A 20,960-nucleotide genomic window follows, 5' to 3' on the forward strand; every position below is an offset into this window, starting at 1 on the left:
GAGTAATGATTGAATGTTCTCAAAAAAAAATTATACTTGATGTAGGTATTTCACATGAAACTTTAAAAATATGACATTAAATTCTATTCCACTCATTATTCTTTCCTGCCTCTTTTGCTGGATGATATGAAAATGAAGGTTGTTGAGAACTAATTACCTTTCATCTTTTTTACTGTGGGGCTGCCCAGTGCTGGATTTCTGCATCTGGTTGTGTGTATAAACAGCTAGTGTTTTACCTCATCCTTAGCAATTTTTATTGTATTGAAAATAGAAAAAATATCCTAGGACTGGGCTGGTCCAAGTTTTAAAACAAGTGCTTCTCTGAGCTCTTGTGAAGGATCCAAGGTTTCTGGAGGCAGTTGCTCAAACTGATGCTCTCCCATCTTCTGCCCAGTCTGCTCTTTTCTAAGATAACCTCCTAAAACCTTTCCTGAAGGTAAAGTTTTTTACATTTTCTCCACTACCTGTTGCTTTCCCATCTGTGTAAATCTTTCTTTCTCATGGTTAATAGATTGGATCCCACTCCTCTAGGGTCAGAAAAAGAGCAGAGTAGCTCTGGCATACAGAAGTATTTCCCCTCCTTGCAGTGTTTTGTGCAATGCTGAGAAGTTTTCCGTCCTTAGGATGTGTATGAGGTATGCAGTGGCGATATGTACATTTGTCTGGCATATTATGGCAACAGCAGTGACTTCTAAAGTATTTTTCATGAAAAAACACAAATGACTACTCAATTGTATCTCCATCCAGCATCTAGCTTTCTTTTAAAAAGGATAAAAGTAGCATCCAGAATGTCAAAATGTGCACTGGTTTCTATATATTATACATATAGAATTTGTACGTGTTTCCATGCACTTTGATTACTCAGTTTCTGTTTATCTCATTGAGAGGGTAAGTTTTTTTAAGAAATCCTTTTCATTGTGGAGGTGTCTAAAGGATTTTTAACTAGCCCAACTAAGGTACTCAAGGTGAAGTGTGCAACTATTTGCAAAACAAATTTAGGATTTTGCTCTTTTTGGTGGCAGTGGGCAAATATTTTCAACCCAGTGTTTCAAAGAAAATATACCTGTCAACAGTAGTACATAACTGGTATGATTGATAGTCACAGATTAGTTATTACTCACTTGCTTCAGCCTCAAGAACAAGATTTTCCTTTTAAGAACAAGTTACACTGCAGCGTTTGCAGCAGGCATGCAGAAGGAACCTCCATGGGTTAGCATAAGTTTCAGTGCAGATTTGTTAAGTACTTTTTCATTTTATGCACTTCAGGGCGTAATGTGTGACCTTATCTACAATGGTGTTATTGTGTCAAAGTAAGAGCATGGATTGGAACAGGGCATGCCTGAATTTTTAATGCATACTGCTGCTCCCATGCCTGGGACGGACTCATACAATCAGTTCCTTCTAATACTGTTGATCTCTCTTGCTGTCATAGGAAGGAAGAAGCAGTCAGATAAGCTTTGAACTTCTCGGACTTTTTTTCTTTTCATTTTTTTGCATGAATATATTTCATAAGACCTACCTTTCATTTGTTAAGCAAAATATTTCAAACTTTGATTCTTCTGAAGCTGCTCCTAAAAAGAGTAGTTTATTCCAGGACATGGCTCTCTACCCTGTAAAAAGTAATACCTACCAGTTTTATGTAACCAATGGTCAATCTCAAGTCCTTCCGAGCTAAATTCCTAACCCCTGACACTGAAAGCTCTTTTCTGCAGCCCAGTTTAATGGAAAACGTTGCTGTTTGGTCTTGCAGATTCGAAATGTGGCAGCCAACCTCTGTGTGGACAGCAAACATGGAGCCACGGGGACGGAGCTGAGGCTGGACATCTGTGTGAAGGACGGCTCAGAACGAACGTGGTCACATGAACAGGTATTTTAATGGTGGAAAGAGAAAATCAGGGTAACATTGCTGCTTCTCTTTTCCAGCTTTTAAACATTTTTCTGAGGGTTTCTCCTTTTCTTAAGGTAAAACCGAATGTAGAAATAATTTGTGAATTATTACTGACCTTAATGGCTTTTATAAAGTACTCCTTAACATAACCTCAGAAATTCCAACAGCCACTTGGGCTGTCTTCACTTCCAAAAGGAATTTCAATGCCCAGAGAGCTTTTTTGAGGCCCCATTCTCTCCAACTGTGTCATGAAAACATGCTGATTTTGGTTTAGTTACCTGTAAATATTTTAAATATAGTACCAGGCCTTGTACAGCTCCAGTCATTGTCTGTTTTTATGCTTTCATCTCAATAAGCATTTTAAACAAATACGAGGTATAAGCGAGATAAATGGGTAAAAGCAAGCAAAAAAACATTTCAAAAGACAAGGAATTATAAAGGCTCAATATTATAAAGGCTTATTTAGGTTGGCTGGGTAGAAAAATATTAGTTCTCAGGAGTATGGAGGAAAAGAGCTCTGATTTTTACTCACTGTGAGTGGCATAGGAAAGGGATCATGACTCACAGGCCATGGGTCTGGCCAATGTGACCAAAGAGGATCCAGATGAAAAGTACAACCTAACCGTTTATTAGCAAATTTAGTGAGCAATGGCTTTCACAAGAAAAGGCCCCAGATTAGTAAAAGGTTCCTAATGCTGAGGAGAAAAATTGACCTGGCAATCACACATGGCACTTTGTAAAAACTTAAAAGCTCAGGAGAGAGGAGTTCTGAGGGGTATTTGAAGTGCTGAGGTCAAAAAATCATGCTCTGAGGATACTGAGAAATGCAGGAGGAGAGCTGGAAGTGCATGAAACTGAGAAGCTGAAGGATTATCTCAATTTAGGAAGTGCCAACATGGCAAAAAAGGAAGTTGCTGAAAGAAGACTTCTTTAGATAGCTACCAAAGATACTGCATGGGGATAGGGTGCTAAGACTAGATAAATACAATTCTGTTTTGTTTCTGGAAGACATACAGTAATTCAAGGAGTTAATTGAAGGAAGCTGTAGGGTCCAGACTAGACCATCACAATGTTCTCTGGCTTTAAAATCTGCAAAGCTGCAAACCCTCCTCAAGAAGGGAGGGGGGAATGCTGAGGCTGCCAGAGATGAGAAAGGAGGAAAAAAAGTCAGATGAAAAGATGAGAGAAAAAATAAAAGTTAGCAGAGAAAAAGGAGGCTTGAAATATCCTTTGCAAGAATAAAGGCTTGAACAAAGGGGAAATGACACAAAGGGAGAAAGGATGTTAGGGAGGAATCCGTGTTTCAGCGTGCTCCAGGGTGCTGCAGCGTTTGGGATCAGACTGGATATAAAGGTCTTATTACTCTGTACTAAGGCCACAAAGTGACTTCATTAGAACCAGTAGTGAAGCTGGCACGAAGGGAGTTCAACCAGCCAGCTCCTCAGATCCCAGAACCAGAGCTGGGAAGCCTCAAGCACTTCGGTGCTTGACGTGTGCCCCAGGCACAGCACGAATTCTGTCTGCCGGGCTGATGGGGAACAGCGCATATCCTCGCACTGCCGGAGAGCGTGGAAACCTTCCCGGGAGCACCTCATCCCTGGGGCGGTGCGGCTGCGGTGCGGCGGGCGGGCGGCAGGGGGCAGCGCGGCCCAGCGGAACGCGCCTGCCGCGGGACCGGCGTGCCGCCCTCAAGGGCTGCGGCCCTCACGGCCCGCGCCCCTCGCGGCCCTCGCGGCCCGCGCCCCTCGCGGCCAGCCCTGCCGCTGCTGTGGCACTCGTCTGTGGGGCGTCAAACCCCGGGCCGGCCCCACAGAGCTCCTCTTCCTTCTTTGTATCTCATGGAATTTGTAGCCTCCATGAGTTCTGTATACACCAGTAGAAACTAGCAGTATTAATGGAAGTATCAAGTTTATTATCTTATTTCGAGTAGCATGGATTGACAATGAGCTGGACTTGCAACTTTCGGTATAAATTTACAGAGTTTGGTGGCAGGCTATAGTAGCTTGATGTGACCAGTGCAACAGGCGTCAGTGCTAGACAGAGATGATCCTTTGTGCCACTTGATTCATGTCATGTTTCCAGGCCAGGAATTAAAAGCTTACAGTGTCAGCCACCATGCCAGGGGCACAGCCGTTTAGCAGACCCCAGGAGAGGAAGACGACCTTCCACCTCAGCGCTGTGCAAGCCCCTCTGGGCAAACAGCAGTCAAAAGGTTTGTGGGGCACTTGCAGGCTTTCTGGTAAACAGGAGATGGGTGAGAAGTGTGGATGTGTCACTATGGTTTCCAAAAACTTCCCCAAAATTAAGAACCGGAGGGGAAGAAAAGGAGCAGGAGGCCCCTTTATGTCATATGGCACTGCAGTCTTCCACCTCTGTCTTCCTAGAGCTAACTTTTGGCTTCAGGGGAAACAGGGGCTCTGTTGGACTGATAACTAACAGCAAACAAAAGTGGCAGGCACCACTGTCTCTTACCAAGTTCCCCAGCCTTGCCAGGGAATAGGTGGACAGGCACCATCTCTTAACATGGCTCAGCAAGTGCCCAGCTCTTTCTTCTCTACTTGGAGGTATAGTTCAAGCGAGAGCCCAGCTCTGAAACATGGCATTTCATCTTTGGGTGGGGGTACATGCTGTCCCCTCAAGTGCAATGGCACAGCCAAAGCACAGCACCAGCTGACGGACTCCAGCCAGACAGCGAGTAATAGAGCAATGTTGCCAGGCTGGAAAGCATTAACGGCATCAAAAGGGCCTTTGTTCCAAAGACAGTCCCAGGGCAATGGCTTTCAGGCAATCATTCTTCAGGTCCTGTGCCAATTAGAAATGAAGCTGGAAAGCTGTATTTTCCCAGTTACTGCATGACAGGGCTCAGCTACATGAAAAGGCAAAGCATGAGGGCTGAGGGGTTGCTTGATTGGAAATGCAGAGGATGGGGCTATGTTTTACAGACTCTGGTGTGAGAGAAGGCAAAAGAGGAGAATGAGCATCCACTGAGCCAGGACAGAGGGTTTCTTAGGTCCAGCAGGGAACAGTGAACAGCAACCCTGTGTGTTGCAGGTGAAGAATCAGCCTGCTGTTTGTTAATAATGTATCTGGGAATTTCGGCACAGCCTTGTTTCAAATCAACAAGCAGTCAGAAATGAATGAAGTACAGAAAGGGTACAAAAAGGCTCAGCCATTCCTTGTAAAATCTGCCACAGTTTGTTCCTAACAACGGAACAATGAAATCCAAAGTGACAAGTGGTGGCAAAGCAGAGCATTATATACTCTGGGCTCCAGCTAATAACATGTAGCATTGTTGGACATTATGCAGTGGAGAGATAATATTTATATTGGCCAGATGCAGTGCTAACTGGAGGAAAATTGCTGTTTAGAAGAGGAAATCTTAGAATTATGAGATTAGAAAGACTGTACAACTTCATGTTGTGTCTGTAATTGCAAGATCTTAATACTAATTGGGTGCATAGAGAAGTATAACCTTTTTTATGATTTTTTTTTCTCTTCTCTCTCTTAGTCCTAAAACTGAGTTCCTGCCCTTAACAAGGCTGGTTTTATAACAGTATCACTAGAGAGAAGACATACTTGTTGATTAAAAATAAAACTGTTAAAAAAAAAAAAAAAGGGAGGATAAAGAAGGAGGAAAAAGAATCTAAGCTAGTCTAAACATTGAGATCTAGTATTACACAGATCCTAGTTTTCACTGGAAGGGAATAAAAACCCCCTACTGCTACCATGTCTTGACTTGCAAACAGGACACAGCCCTGGCAGTCTTCAAAAACCACAGAGGAGTGGAAAGAGCAAAGGGGTAGTCTGGATCAGTATGATCTGATTTAAAGCCTGGCTTGAGCTCTTTCAGGTGTACCGATGCATTCAGTGGGGTAGTAGTCCTCAGGCCAAGGTCCAGAGAGCAGCAAGAATTGGCCCCTCAGCTCACCACTCATGCACAGAATGAGAAATCTGGTGAGCCACCCACTGGGAAAGATGAGGATGGTCTTGAAATAGGATCTCTCTCTGCAGTAGTAGTAATGAGAGTTGAGAATATCACAGAAGCACTGTTCCAAACCATTCCTCTAGGTATTTGTTATTCATCACTTTGAACTCTAGGTTTATTACATGTCTGTAGAAAGGTAAAGGATAAGATAAAAAAAATGGCTTTTGTTGGCTTTTTGCTAAAGGAAAATTGTCTCAGGCTTCTCTTTTTCTAAAGAAACAGCAACATAGCTTTTTCTGTACCAAATCTTACTTCTGTCTTTGCTGGTGAAATGATAAGTTATTGTAGGAAGTCCATGATGATGCTTCAAAGAAACAGGAGGAAAAGTGGAAAAAGATTTAACCTTTTGAAAAGCAGAAATTGCTCTGAAAATGAGGTTAAAGCTGTCCACTGCATTTTACTGCAGATAAAGGTAACGTGTACTCGGGGAGATAGAAGAAATAAGCAGGACACAGAGACAGATTAGGAAAACACTCTCTAGAAAACCATTAATACAGATATAAATAGGGAGTAACAGCAGCTAACATAGAAAACAAGGGCTTACAATAAGATACAGAACAAAAAAGGTAAATATTCAGATATATGCTTGTATCGGGCGCCTACAAGGCAAGAGTGACAGTAATGCCTTTCAAATGTGGTATTCAGAGGATGGTACAGCACTGAAGATGCAGTGTTTTTAAGAGGTGTTTCTTTTAGGAAAACCATGGAAAGAAGGTTACTATAGCAATGAAAAGGTTAAAATCTGGGAACCACCACAGAATTATTCAGGATCAGACCCACACGATATTTATTAAGCTTCAATTTGTAGCCGGTTCTGTCAGGGAATGTACACACTGGAGGAGCAGGGTGCTAGATAAGGGCCAAAAGAAACCTGAGATGAGCTGTTGGAGGCAGTCTGAGCTCAGTATGGGGAGCTGAACTCAGTATGGGAAGCTGCTTCTCTGCATAATGAGCCTGCATGCAGTTCCACATGAACTGTCTCAGCTGAACAGTTTCTACTAGCAAAGTTTGCTCATTTAAAGACAGCTTCACTTTCTCAGTGTTACATCTTTTTTTTTCTATGGAAAATCAAAAGTCATGCAGAAAGCCAAAGAATAGCACTCACTTAAAAAAAGATTAAAAAAAAAAAAAAAAAAGAAAAGAACCTCACCACTCTTGACAGAGCTTCTAGGTAGTAATTTACAACCTGCAACCTCTTTTCTGCAAGGATTGGTCGGTGGAAAGGAAAATGCACTCCACGTCTTTAAATTTGATGCTGTCAGACCTGTCACCTTCATCTGATGATTGAAAGACTGCAGTGTCACAGCATCACGTCAGACAGCTGGTGTCTAATTGAGAAGGATTCCTCTGTTAACTGTGACCCTCCATGACTCCTCTCAGGCAGCGAGAAAAAGGGCTTTGACAAGCTGCCTGTAGCTCACAGGTTTCACAGCAGAAAGATGAAGCTCATTTGACGTGTTGTTTGGGGAAAAAAGACAGTTGAGAGAGACGATGGTAACAGTGTCCCCTATAAACAGAAGGAAACTGCTCATTAAACATGGGAAAGAGGCTATGATGGGAAGATCTCTAGCCAGCTTGTTCAGATCCAAATGAGAGCTAAAGGAACATCACTGGCAGGGGCTTTCTGAGTCCTGGATAGCTGAAATCCTACAGGTGCTGCTTTAACTGGGTTAACTAAAGGCTTTAATACAGCATATCCCCTCTCTGTGTCACTAGAGATTAGGGATTGTGCCTTCCTGGGGTATATTCCACATGGCCACTGGGGCACTTTAATTAAGGCAGTTGGCATTGCTGAATTGTACACAGGCAGGACCTCGATTAACCGGCATCTGGGGTGTGCGAAAAGGGAATCTTGCATTAAGCTTTGTGTGTTGTTTTAAACGTTTTTCACTAATAATATATCATTGTATTGCCTGACTGTTTTCCTAGCTCTTCACCTTTGGTTGGAGAGAAGACATCCGCCCTGGGGAGCCACTTCACACCAGGAAGTTCTGCTTCGATGCCATCTCGCACAGTAGCCCTGTCACACTGTATGACTGTCATGGGATGAAGGGAAACCAGCACTGGAGCTATAGGAAGGTCAGACTCACTGTGGGGCATCTTGAAGGTTCAGACTGCCTTGAGCCTGTATTCAGTTTAGCACAGGCTTGTGTTTTCCCATCAAAGAAGTTTCGTTTTAAAATCCACCACATCCTATTCCAATTTAATTTTGTGGTAATCTCTCTAGAATATGTTCCTTTTGAGCATTAGATATTTAGGTCAAATTTAAATGAAAATGGATCTGATCCAGCTCAGAGGGTGTCTGTATTGGATCTGTTCCCTGAAAGGTGTTTTACCATTCTGGCGCTTCAAGATGCTTGTGTCATTTTAGCAGAGGCACTGTTGGAAATATTTTCATCCAATGTGACAGCAGCAAGACATGCTGCTCATGAGTTAAATGTTATTACTTTACTACATTTTAAAGATTACATGTGGCAGAAAAATCGCCCTCAAAAAAACAAAACAAACAAAAAAATACACCCAACCCAACATTAAAAGCACTGCTGTAAGCCCAAAGAAGGCAGTTTAGGAACTAAAGATAAGCAGCTTAGATACTACTTTGATCTGCTGAATTTCAGCCCATTTTTATAAATCACTGGAAACGGGAGGTCAAACTAAAAACCCTGTCAGAGCTTCAGTTAGTAAAAAGTCCTGGTAACACTACTGATTTTTTATTGTTGTTGTTGTTATTAGGGTTTTTTAATGGTTTATCAGCAAGTTGCCTTGATTAAAGATTTCACTAATAAACTCTGTATTCCATCCAGGGTAAGGATTTCTCTGAAGCACTGAGGATTCCTCTCACACATGGTTCAGTTTTCTTTGACCAGTGTGCCTTGCCCTTCACCTTCCTTCAGCTGAGGCTGATGTATCAGGAATTTTTTGCCAGATAAACCTCAATACTGTTTTCTAATTTGAAAATATATATAGTAGAAAACTAATTCAGAACCATTAAAAATAGGTTTGTCCTGGCACTTTTTCTGGGTGCCTACTTATTAGCTTGTGCCCTTTTACCTTATTTGTGTTGCAAATGGAGGTCCACTATAAGATTTTCCAGAAGTGTAATCCCTTTGAAAGTAAGGTATTACCTGTAAGAAAGTTAGAATGTATGGGGCAGATATTTAGAGGATATAAATTGTGGTGGTTGTATTGCTGCCTATCTGACTTTATAATGCCATAATAATTCCTTCTTGCTTCAAAACCCTTCCAACTTATCTTTTTGCCTACCCAAGCTGCAAATCAAAAAGCTTTCGTACCTTTAGCACTTCATTGTTGCTTAATGTAGCTGGTTCATAAAACAAAATGCAGGTCTGTAGCTACCCTCTGTAAGGCTCATCACCTTTGATGAGGACAGGGTGTAGCAGGTATCTAAAGAAAAAATGACATTTGGAAAAAATACGCAGTGTAAGTTTTATTAAATTCTCTGCACAGCTTCATTTTTGATTTCCAGAAGGCTGACAGGGCTCGTATAAAAATTCTCAATGCAAGACAGGCATTTCCATCTCAGCAAGAAACACCACAAAGTTTTGTTACAATGGAAGTACTGACACGTTCTTAACTGTAATCCCAACCTGACAGCAAGCTGCTCAATTTGCGTAAACCTTCAAGTTAAGAAACTGCATTGGAATAATAGAACTATGTATACATGGTTTTCTTTAGGCTTAGTTTTAGTTTGCTACACAGTAAGTATTTTTTTAATGTTTCCTCTAGTCTATTTCCTCAGATAAAGGACAGATTTATATTAGAGATTTCTGGTAGTATAGCTATACCTCCAAAAACCTTGTATATGATATAATCCTTTTCCAGCTTTGAAAGCATCTTGGCAATAGAAGTTTTACTGTTTTCCCCCTGACAAAACAAAACCTGGTCTGTACTAGAGCCCTTTACCTAGGGAATGCCATGCTACTGAACCTGCACCCTAAATAAATACGAATAATAATGTGGTTGAGAAATAAGTGTTTCCTTTTGAAAAACAGAGAGCAGGTCAGCCACTCTCTTCTGTTCTCTGTGCCACTTATAGACACTGTAGCTACCTAATGGTCATGTCAAATCCTGCCAAAATTCTTCTCATACTTTAGGAGAAATCACCTTGCTAGTCAATGTCTTATAAGACGCCTAATATGAAGCATTTCTTACTATGTCATACTATTTCTATAAAACTAGAAGATAAGAGGTTTTTACTCATTTAAAGATGAGTCTCTCCTCATGATCATTTGCATCCTTGAGCCACTGATATAAAGTTATGGCTGTGAATTGATTACATACTGCTGCAAATGCAATTTGAAGCCAGGCACTATTTTCAGATTCCATATTCTTATTACATAGAAATCCTAACAACCTGGGTTTGGGTCCTGGCGAATAAAAACAGCTTAAATATTTTAGTGGCAAGTAGAATACATTAATATTTTACTTTGGGTAAGGAGTGCTCTTCTGGAAAAAATTTACAGCCTATCCCCATTACGTGCACTTTGTTCCTCATTGCAGTGCCATCTCAGAGCTAGCAAACCACATTCTTTTCAGATGAATGAAGCCTAACCCTAAAACCACCACTAATAAACATGTGTCAAAAAACTGTTCTTATTCCCATACTGCTTAAACTACATCTGGGCAGCTATTTGAAAGTCTAGTAAGTCTGCAATATTAAGTAATCAATTTTCTTAGGACCAGTCTGAAATACTGGTCTTCAGCCAAGTATACCTTTGAGAAAACCCTGCAAGGAGCAATGGAGCAGAATAAATTCAAGCAGTACTGTTGTGGGTTGTAAATAGAAGAATGTGAGTATAATGCCAGGACAAAAAATATTGGCACCATATCAGTGGTAATGTAAGATATTAGACAGATAGATGTAGATAATCTTTAATTATAAGATATTTGGGAGAATGACTTTAGCTTCCCAAGCTAAAGCCATTTCTTTGACTCTGTTTGATATTCCTAAGCATGCCAGAGCCAATGATGAGCAGTGCCTACAAATTTCTGTTCCTCTTAGTGAAGGAATATGCCTCTGGTTTTCAATGTAGCATCATTCTGGGCTGACAGGTAGTGCATTGGTTCTGATAAGGTATGATTCAGTTTATGTGCCACAGGCCCACTGCTGCTATTTGTAGAGCAGAAGTATCCAACAGAGGCCTGATTTAGTAGGTCTTTAAAAAGAAACAATTGTGCAAAATCAATTTCATTATATGGTAATTCTACCCTGAGCCTAGTGATTATGATAGATGCTAGACTGACAGCATCAAAAACTGTGCCCAGAAGACAGGGGTTTGCTCATAGTCTCCTGACAGCTTCTGGGACAAACTGTAAGAGTCACTTCACTTGTCACACAGGAGGTGCATAGAATATTCCCTCAGACAACCGAAGACATGGCATTGTGATAGTGGCTTTTATCCTATGGCGTCAGTCCTGCTGAAGCTGCACTGGAGCTACCAACTAATCTCAGATAAACTACCACAGCCACCAGCTGATAATGACTTCCAGTTGCTCTTGACATTGGCCATAGTTATAGCAGTGACCTATAAGAAATGAAAGGCTCTGTGTCTCATTACCAATCCCCCTGAACTGTCAAGACCAATTATCTTATGGAGGAGTTTCTCCTTCTGCAAATAATCTTCAGGCTGGCTTTCATGCAGAAGGAAAAAAATTACTCTGCTGTTTTCAGATGTTATAAATGTCTCTACAATAGTGCTTGTGGTTTCTCAATAGTGGTGTAAAGAGGAATTTATGTATTTCTCTTGTAAGTTCCTCTCTGGGATGCACACAACTGTTACCCCTTGAAGTCTTGAGCTTGTTTCCATTGAATCCATAAGACTAACAGGCTTTGACCTTAAATCAGCATAAGCTTGAGATGATAAATTAATAGGCCTTTATATATAGCTGAGTCAGCCAGAATTTTTTCCAGAGTGGTAACTCTGTCCATATTCTTAAAAGACACTCTTCTTTCCTAATAACCAGACTCTCTAAATAAAAGCACCAATAATGCTTCACTCAAAAAGTGCCTGCCTGTGATATTTCTGTAAGAAAGACCACCAGCTTTCTGGAAAGGCTGGAGTGTTTTTCATAGCAAGCTTTTAGTGCTGAAGCTGTTTCCTTTCTTCTTGTACCAGCTATCGTATTAAAGCTTCTAGTATTCCGACTTTGGCTTTGTAATAGCTTGGCTGGCCCCCATGCCCAGCTATACTGCAAAGAAAACCACACACCCCTTTCATTCAAGGTCCCACGTCAGGCAGGGTGGCCATGGCACCGTCACTGTGTCCTGATTTTGAGTAGTGCCACTCCGTCAAGCTTTTATTAGGACAGGAGGATCTGGCAAGGTGCAGATGCGTGCCTGCACCACCCCAAAGGGTGCCTGGCAGTTCTTGCAAGCCCACCTCCTCCTAGCAGGGACACAATAGCCCTTTGTACATAGTACAGTTACCCCCTTCTTGCAAGCTGAAGTATCCTCCCTGCTCTACTTGTAGGACATGAGGCAAAGGCCTCTACTTATTTGGTTTGGTCCTGTCAGCTTTGATGGCATCCCTCTGAATTTCAATCTGGTGGGGGGGGTGTGTGTTCATCCACTGGTTTTGGGGAAAGGCCAGTGCTGGAGGTAAAACACAGTATGAAAGTCAGATGTAACACCATCCCTGTTAGCCAGAGCACAAGGTACTTTTGACTTTGTTCTTTATTGCCTATATTAATTTTTAAAAAAGGCATTGTACTTTATCATTTTTTCACAAACCACAAATCAATGAATTTCATCTTTCCTAAATTAAAAAAAAAACCCTTGATTTTTCAAAGTGGTTTTAAATAGCCACTGTTTCTGTTTGTTTTCCTACTTTTTTTTTTAATGTGGGGTATTTTTAGTTAAAGAGAAGTTTCTATGGTTGTTGCTGAGCGCCCAGAGTACTTGTGTGAGTTTTTAATCAGTTGCAATTTGACAAGTAGATTTTTTTTCCCTCTCAACCTGGGCAAGCAGGCACATCCTGCATTAGTATTAAAATATTGGCAGGGTATCACTGGCATGGAGGGGAAAAGCCTGAATGTGGTTTACCAAGAGTAATCTGAAATTTATTTCAACAGATGCAGTATAGTCCCTGGAAACTTTCAAACCATCTAATGACTCCCACATCTGTCTTTCTCAAAACACTTGCCTACATGAACTAAGTATATTGAAACTACCTAACTCACACATACTCAACTGAGTAGTTTCTGCTTTAACAAAGATTCGCAGCCAGGTTACTTAGTATTCACTCCAGTTGTGTGAAGTAAAATTAATAAAACTAATCATCGTAAATACACTTTTTAAAGCAACTTAATCCATGCTTACCCTCCCAAAATCTCCATATGGAGCTAAATCAGTGTTAGGATTTCCATCTTAGTAGGAGAAAGAGCGTATTTCAGTGCTAGTCTTAGCGAGGCCACAGGCAAAGTCTGCATTGAATGGGATGAGAACATTAATCCTGTGTCCATCTGTCCACCACTTCAGTTAATAATTCTTTTTTAACATCTTCACCAAGTTGAAGATTTTACAGCTCCCCCTGCCAAGAAACACAACACTGTCAAGAACAAGACTTCATTAAAAAAAACCCAAACAGATGCATTTTTCAGATTCAGACATTTAAATGGGCTCCAAGCAAATACATGGTATGCCAAGATATTAAAAGACGTTCTATTTTTTCATTATATTATGCCGTTGTTAGTCAAAGACCAGGTGGTGTCTCCCTCTTTCTTGAATCCCCATTTTCTTAAAGGATAATAGCCCAATAGAAGAAAATAGTCCTTTCTCTACAGCTTTCTAATAATAGCTGTAGTTATTACACAGGGTTAGTGCACAGAGACCACAAAATCATTTCAAACAGGGCTGTGTTAATCCATGTTCTGTAAAATGAGAACATCTCCAATGATTTGGCATTTGCTACTTAATTCTATTTTTTTTTTTTCATTCCTGTAGGACAAAACTTTGTTCCATCCGGTAAGCAGCAGCTGCATAGATTGCAACCCAGCTGAGAAGAAGATTTTCATGAACAGATGTGATCCTTTGTCTGAAACTCAACAGTGGACTTTTGAACATATTAATATGACCGTTTTAGAAAAATTTAACAGCAAGGCCAGTTCCTAGAAGGAAAAAAAAGGAAAAATGAACACACCTATTTACGTAGAGACTGCAGACTACATTTTCGCCAGCATCTGGGTCAAAGGAGTCAGGAATTAAATTTCCTAGATCCAGGGAATCTGTTCTGAGGATTAAGAAAAAGCTACAGCAAGAGCCAGCAGGCTGTCCTTGTGGATATACAGTATCTGGAGAACTTGGCCAAGAGCCTCACCGGATGCTGCTGAGAACTTCAGGCTGAAAATTCCCTTGCTGGTCAAGGGAAAAACTTTGTTTAAAAACTGTTTAAAAGTACTCCAAGTTAATAAAGTAAAACAAAACTCTAGAGTTTCTCAGGTCAAATCCTGCTGTAGTGAGTAGCTCAGAACAGATGCTATAATTTGGGATGGGTTTATGGTGTGCATGACGCCTACAGGAACCTTAAGAAATCCCAGGTTTTAGAATTAAACATGCTGGTAGAAGAATAACGGTGTCCCAGCACTCCCTAGACAAGATATATGCTCTGTTGACATTCTCTTAATAAAAGGTTGGGTTAAGCAGGTTTAACCCTCAGAACTGCTGCAATTAAATACCTCCCTTTTACATTCCATTCATTACCAAAATAGGAATGGTAGAAATCTTAGGGTCTAGAATTACACTGTAGTGAAGCATGAAATAAACTGTATGGTTTTGCCCTCACACTTCCCCCCTTCAGGAAAAATAAAGCAAAGCAATTAAATTTCTATATACGATATATTTAGCAATCGTGATTCAAATCCCATTGTCACACAACGTGAGATTTTTTTTTAGTGACAAATAAAACAGCAGCAGCTGCAGCATAATGGAAGGCTTGTGGACTAGCTATCTTTTCTAAAGGTAGAATCCTTACCAACATATAAATTAAATGGAAAATAGTCTGGGGAAAAAATTCAGGAGGAGAGTGGGAAATAATTGCATATTGCATGCTGAACTAGGTTAGTCAAATTAATACTGGTATGCTGCCATCACCTAAAAGCATGTTGACTCCCTGCAGTGCAGCTTAAAAGATCTTGCAGTGCTCTTGACACATAGGAGTGGAGAGAAAAATTGACAGGAAATCAGTTGGGTGGTTTCAGAGTTTTTGAAATCTGTGGTGGAAATCATGTGAACTTTCCAGAGTGCATAAGTGAATGGTATTGTAGATGTCATGAGGGAGGAAACAAGAAATGCAAGCAAGTCACACATTACAGTATTTTGGTACTTTAGGCACAGGCACCATTCAGGGTAACACAGACTTCCATCACACTGATGATCATGATGGGTCCCTCAGACCCATCAAGCTGTTGGAGAGATAGGCCTCTAAAATGTCTTAGGGAGGGTCTCTGTGGTTCTTCTCAGTTCATACCGATGTGTGGAACATGACTGATAACTTTGAGATTGTTCAAGGTAAGAGTGAGTATAAATTCATATCAAGTACATATGTGGCTTTTGCTTGAAAGATGAATCCACAGATGAAAGCACCATAAATGCAGATAGATCACATCCTCTGTGCCGTAACTCCTTTCAGATTCCAAAAATAACATTTGTAATTAAGTTGCTTATTTTGATTGCTGGTGAGGTGGCTGACTAACCAGAATACTGATGTGCAATCTACCCTGTTTTAAGGGAGTGGAGTGACTGTGTTTTGTTTATTTCTCCTTAAGCTCTGCTTATGCACAAAGAGCATTGATTGCATCCAGAGGATGGTTCTAGTACCAGTGTGCTATTTTATGGCAGCATCTTGTAGTGGCAGGTCATATGAAAGTTTTATGAGGGGGATGAGGTCCTGTAGCATTCAGGATGCGTGCACTTGGGAAATTGTGAAATTTTCAATATATTGAGCAATTGCTGCAAGTTATTGAAGAGATCTTTCAAATAATTTAAAAGGATGTGTTCATAGAATTCTCATTTTATGATTTTAAAATAAGTGAGCTTGTTTAGGTATTGTTGAAATTTAATTTGAAGATATGGTATGCTGGGGAACAGAAGCAGTAAGGTTTATGGCATGAGGATACTTCAGGTTTGTTCAGCTGTCAGTACAAAGAACCAGCCTAGCCACTGCAAGCTTTCCCAGACAGGGTGCTCACAGAATCATTTATTTGCAGCCTGATCATGAGGAAAGAGGGTTTGGGAAAAGAAGAAAATGGCTGCCTCAAATATAAATGCAGCCCTCAAGCTGCTGATTGTAACTGGCCCCAAACTGTCAGTCCTGGAAGCAACCCTGTATGCCCAAAATAGAGAGGCAAAGGAGGATTGCTAAACCAGAACAGATTGGTAGGGTTATATCGTTCCGTGTCTGACTGCATCTCAGTGGTCTGTTTTTGAGATGTCTGATGGGAACTAGGCTTCTGTTAGGGCAAAGAAATTCTATGCCTTTTACAGCCCTTGTTGAGTCATATTGCACAGCACTTTACACTGCCAAAGGAAGCCTTCCACTTGCTTGTAGCTGATCACAAATTGTATACTCTAGCAGCCCTTGTCAGAAAACAATCCATATGACTAATAGTCAGGTGTTGTGGGGAAAGAGAACAGTCCTTGCACAAGACTCCTCCAACAAGAGTTTTATTAATAATAAATGATCATCGCTACCTTTCAGTTAAAGTCTGTCTTGGGTGTTCTCCAAAGTTTTCCACTGATAAGAGTATTTTGTTACTAATTTTTCTTTAATTCTTCCTGCAGCCATATCTTTTCCACCCAATAAACTTCTGAACAATTTGATAGGTTGGAGAGATGTATCTTCCTCTCATACTTCTCCAGGAGCATTTAACTCTAGCACACATTTCTTCAAAAGACTATGAAATTTCTTCACAGAATTTTTTTAAAGTACCAGGTAGTTCTGGACATAATTTAAACATAATGCACAGGTGGCATTAACTGATGTGGGCTCATCATTTCAGTGGAGCTATACTGATTTCCCCAACTAATGACTTGCTTCATGTTTTTTCAATTAATTATTTTATGGCTTTAATCAAGATGTCTGAAAAGAAGATCTTTGTATCTTTAGGAGTTCAGTAACATATACCCTAAATGTTTTCCATTTAAGGTTATCTAGACTTTTTTTTTTTGGCCAGCAAACTACTACAACTGGAGAGGGGAACTGGAAGAACTGAAATAAACTCCAAGTGTAACTAAAACTCTAAAATCACACATCTTTCCCTGTGTGTATTCCAGAATTAAACTAAACAGAGGCCTTGGGGGACAGGGCTCAAAGGAGAGAGGAGGAGCTGGGAAACAAAGCCTTTTATGTGTGGGAGAGCAGTCTTGTTGCAGACATGACAAGACTTCACTTTTCATTGGCCACAGTCTTACTTCAGAAAAATGAGATTGCTTTAGAGCAAATGTTTCTGCAACAATATGGATATTTTAATGATATAATGCATTATTCCTGAGTGTTATCCATATGAATAAATGGTCTCTAGCTGGTGAACTAAGTCTGCCTCATGATAAAGACAGACTAAGCTTGAAAGGAAGCTGACAAGCATTTGACAACCTTTGATTACTGGCAATTTACCAGGCATCAATGTCTCCAGTGACCTTAATGAAATCTTACACCACAGAGGATCATAGAAGAAACGTGTATGAACAGCTTGACCAAATTGATTAGACAGGTTGTACTTCTGCAGGAGTGGATGTTACCTTTTTTAAAAAAAAACAATAATAATCACAATTCATTTGCATTTTTACAGATAACTTCTGCAAGGGACTGAGTGAGGGGGACCCTTTTAGCCTGCCTGGATGGATTGGGGATGGAGCATTTTATGAAGGAGCATTTTAGGGAAGCTTTCAGTGTGGCTGATGCCAGGGGTGCATCCATTTGCTATTTAAGGAGCACCTGTAATGCTGTTAACCCAGTGCATTTCAAGAGACAATACGTTTAAAAAAAGTGGTTTTATTTTTCTTTTCTAATCCATCAAGGTTGTTAGGGAAATAATTTCAAAGCCCTTGAAAACAAAACAAGCTGATCAGAAGTAACTTTTTTATAGTTGGTATTAGTATTATAATGTTCATTTATTCCTTTGTTTAACCCCCTTCCAAATCTGTTCCATATCCTCTTAAAAAGAGCATGAGGGTCCAAGAGTGCTTTTACATAACATTTTCAGGATTTTGTCCTGTCTGAAAATCTAGAAAAGCCTTTAAAAAATTAGGAAATATAAACCAAAAGGTAAGAAACAAACCCAAAGAAAACTACCTGTTATGTCTAGTGTACCAAGAGATTTTACTAAACTTGTGCTAAAATAGTATCTTTAGACTGGAAAATTATAGATGAATAAGTAATAGAGTAATTAAATCTTTAGTGTGTAGTGCTTTCTATTTAAGATTTTTAATTCTTTAAAAAATGTAGTGAATTTGTGTGGTTAGTTGCTGATAGGTTGGTTTTTTTAACCACATGTAAGACATAAATCTGTTCTTAGGTCTGAAATATTTCTCTCCTCATATTTCCTTGTTATAATTCTGAATGCACTGGATTTAAGAAGATCCAAACACATGAAAAATACCTCTAAAAGGTAAGAAACATATGTAAAAATAAATAATGAGAAAGTTTAGCTAGAGATGTTCAGAGAAATGCATAACGTTTCCAAAGCTTCAGCAGCATTCAGAAAATACATTTGCTCTGTGCAGTGGTTTTCTGTTCTTTCAGTGTATCATTAATATCACTGGAACTACTCCTGGGGCAGGACTTCTGGAACTGGTGTTACCAGCATTTGGACAGCATGGTGCCAGAGGGAGAAAAACATAGGAAGAGCATCTGAAAAAATTGTGTTCAAACACTGAAGTCTGGTATGCCTTAAGATATTCCTTGTTTATAAGGTTCGTGTTATCTTAGTATTTTGTTCTTTTTTTACAGGACCTGGCAGTGCAGTAGGTGCTTCAGTAGGCCTTATGAAAACAATGCAGATAACAGGGGAACAAAGAGGACGTGGGTTAAAACAATAATAATTTGTGGTTACCTAAAGATGTGTTTACCACAGCACTGTCCAGCAGGTTAATTATACAAAAGAGAAGTTTGCATGTTTTGTGTGGCCACTTTGTTAGGTGCCCAGCTTCACAGAATAGATGAATGAGAAGGAGCCTTGCCAAGTGGGCCAGCAGAAAAGCTTGTACTCAGTAAAAGATGTAGAAAAACTCAATGATCCATTTTAGAGAAGCAGATGAATAAGACATTGAGATAGATATCAGGGAAAGTATACAGAATGTGAGGGGAGCTGCAGTGAGGCAAGTCTGGTGAATGATACTATCTTAAAGATACTAAAACATAGGAAAGGAAAACTCGGTCCTCATTAACCTTAGTCCTCATCAATCTTAGCAGGATCCCTAATACTGTCAAAGTATTAGTTGATTTAATTAACTTAATCCTTCATCTTTCCTACTAAATGACTCAACCTGGAAAGAACCACAGTCCAAGCAAATTTCTGTTGATCACTCTGGAGCATCTAATCGGCAAAAGATACCACTAGGCACAGTTTAGTCAAAAACCCCAACTGGCACCCGAACTAAAACAATATTATCAGCCCAAAAGATCTGCAGGTCTCTGGCATCCCTCCATGAAAAAAGATTTCACTTGCCTAAAGGAGTGGTTGATGGTAATGATCCTAGATTAAGATCAAGAATTTTGAGCTTTCAAGGAGGTGAAAGGCCAAATGCTGAGATTAGGAGTTGGCAGTTTAATTGAGAGAGGAAGGAGGAAGTAGGTGGTAAAAGGGAAAAAGTAGGAATCAGGTTTAATTCCACGTATGAAGGAAGTATGACCTACAAGGGTCAGCCACTGATAATTTTGGATACCTCTTCATTGCAGGGCTTGCATGTTTATCTCCATCACAAATATTCAGGATTTGAGAGGCAATCAAGTCGTCTTGCAAGGACTTAAATTTAGAATAAAGAGAACTGCCCAATCTGAAATGTATTGATTGTGAAATATGTGATAACAACAGAGAAAAGCTTTGCTGGACCCCAAGCTTTTTATGAGTTTTCCACCAAAGGTATGAGTGTGTGTTCCTGAGGGTACTCTTTGGATAATATGTAGAAGCAGAACATTATGGTCCACTGTTTTACCTCAGTTTCTTATTTCTCTCTATCTCAGGCTTTTTTGAAAGAAGGGAAGTGTTTAGCTAAATTTTCCTAGGAAACGTCAACTTGGATTGGTGTGAAGTAGCTCTGCCTACTCCCTTTGCGGATCAAGATAACAAGTCTTCTCTTTGGACATCACATACAGCTCTTAAAAAAAAGAACATTGTGGCTCTGCCTTCATGGCTCCTTGCAGCCTTCACCTCTTTTAGGCATTTCAGTTATTTTACAGATTTTTTTTCCTATTTGGTGTTTCTTCCCTTCTGCTGACTCCCTATCTGGTTCTCTTTCTTCCCACCTTTCTGGTCTGTGCCAGAGGTGTTTCTGCTGTTGCAGATCCCTTTCCTTTCCAGATAAGAGCGAGTAAAGCTGCTTTGATCTTGACTTGGCAGAGCCACAAGCCAAGATCTTGCCTCGGGGTAGCTGGCTTGTTCTAGCAGAGGGATGGGGAGGAGAAAGGCACCTGAGGAGAAGGGAGAAGTTCTGTTGTTATGGGCCAGTCTCACTACAGCTTTTGTCCATGGAAGAGTTATAGCTCATAGCACAGACAGACAAACATCTTTGAGGGAAAATGTTGCATTGGTGACCTACTTTCTCATCTGTTTTCAAAATTCAGTGCTGCCCAGAGAGGGGAATATGTAAGAACAGGAAGCATTTTTTTCAGTGGATATACTTTGTACAAATGTTTAGAAGCAGCTGAACTTCTTCTTGACTTCAAGTTTTTAACTTTTGATTATCCCTATTGAGCTAACATAGATACAAGAAACTGAGTAGAATTATTTTTAAAAGTGGTTTGTATAAGCCACCAAGGGGTTATAACAACTTTAACTGAAGGCATTATTCCAAATCTGAAGTGGATGTGTAATCTGTGATGAGTATAGGTTAACTTCTAGTCAAGCTGCAAA

General features: G+C 40.2%; 1 protein-coding gene and 1 long non-coding RNA gene across 5 annotated transcripts in view; one reads left to right on the forward strand and one right to left on the reverse strand.

Moving 5' to 3' along the window:
- LOC109144932 overlaps nucleotides 1-13,841 on the reverse strand; it is a 41,043-nt gene extending 27,202 nt beyond the window's left edge. Inside the window, exons 1-2 of the long non-coding RNA XR_002045990.2 lie at nucleotides 13,213-13,841; nucleotides 9,167-9,278 (exon numbers count right to left, since the gene is read on the reverse strand). This is a non-coding gene — a long non-coding RNA (uncharacterized LOC109144932). The remainder of the gene's footprint in view (nucleotides 1-9,166; nucleotides 9,279-13,212) is intronic.
- The window catches only part of GALNTL6 (polypeptide N-acetylgalactosaminyltransferase like 6), a 505,353-nt gene that overhangs the window by 429,333 nt on the left and 55,060 nt on the right, over nucleotides 1-20,960 (forward strand). For all 4 annotated transcript variants that reach the window (XM_039551174.1, XM_039551173.1, XM_039551172.1 and 1 more), the window contains exons 10-12: nucleotides 1,751-1,867; nucleotides 7,803-7,952; nucleotides 13,837-18,771. In XM_039551174.1, the coding sequence (XP_039407108.1) occupies nucleotides 1,751-1,867; nucleotides 7,803-7,952; nucleotides 13,837-14,004 (435 nt within the window). In that variant the 3' untranslated portion in view covers nucleotides 14,005-18,771. The remainder of the gene's footprint in view (nucleotides 1-1,750; nucleotides 1,868-7,802; nucleotides 7,953-13,836; nucleotides 18,772-20,960) is intronic.

This window comes from Corvus cornix, chromosome 4 (assembly GCF_000738735.6).
Source record: "Corvus cornix cornix isolate S_Up_H32 chromosome 4, ASM73873v5, whole genome shotgun sequence".
NCBI classification, from domain to species: domain Eukaryota; kingdom Metazoa; phylum Chordata; class Aves; order Passeriformes; family Corvidae; genus Corvus; species Corvus cornix.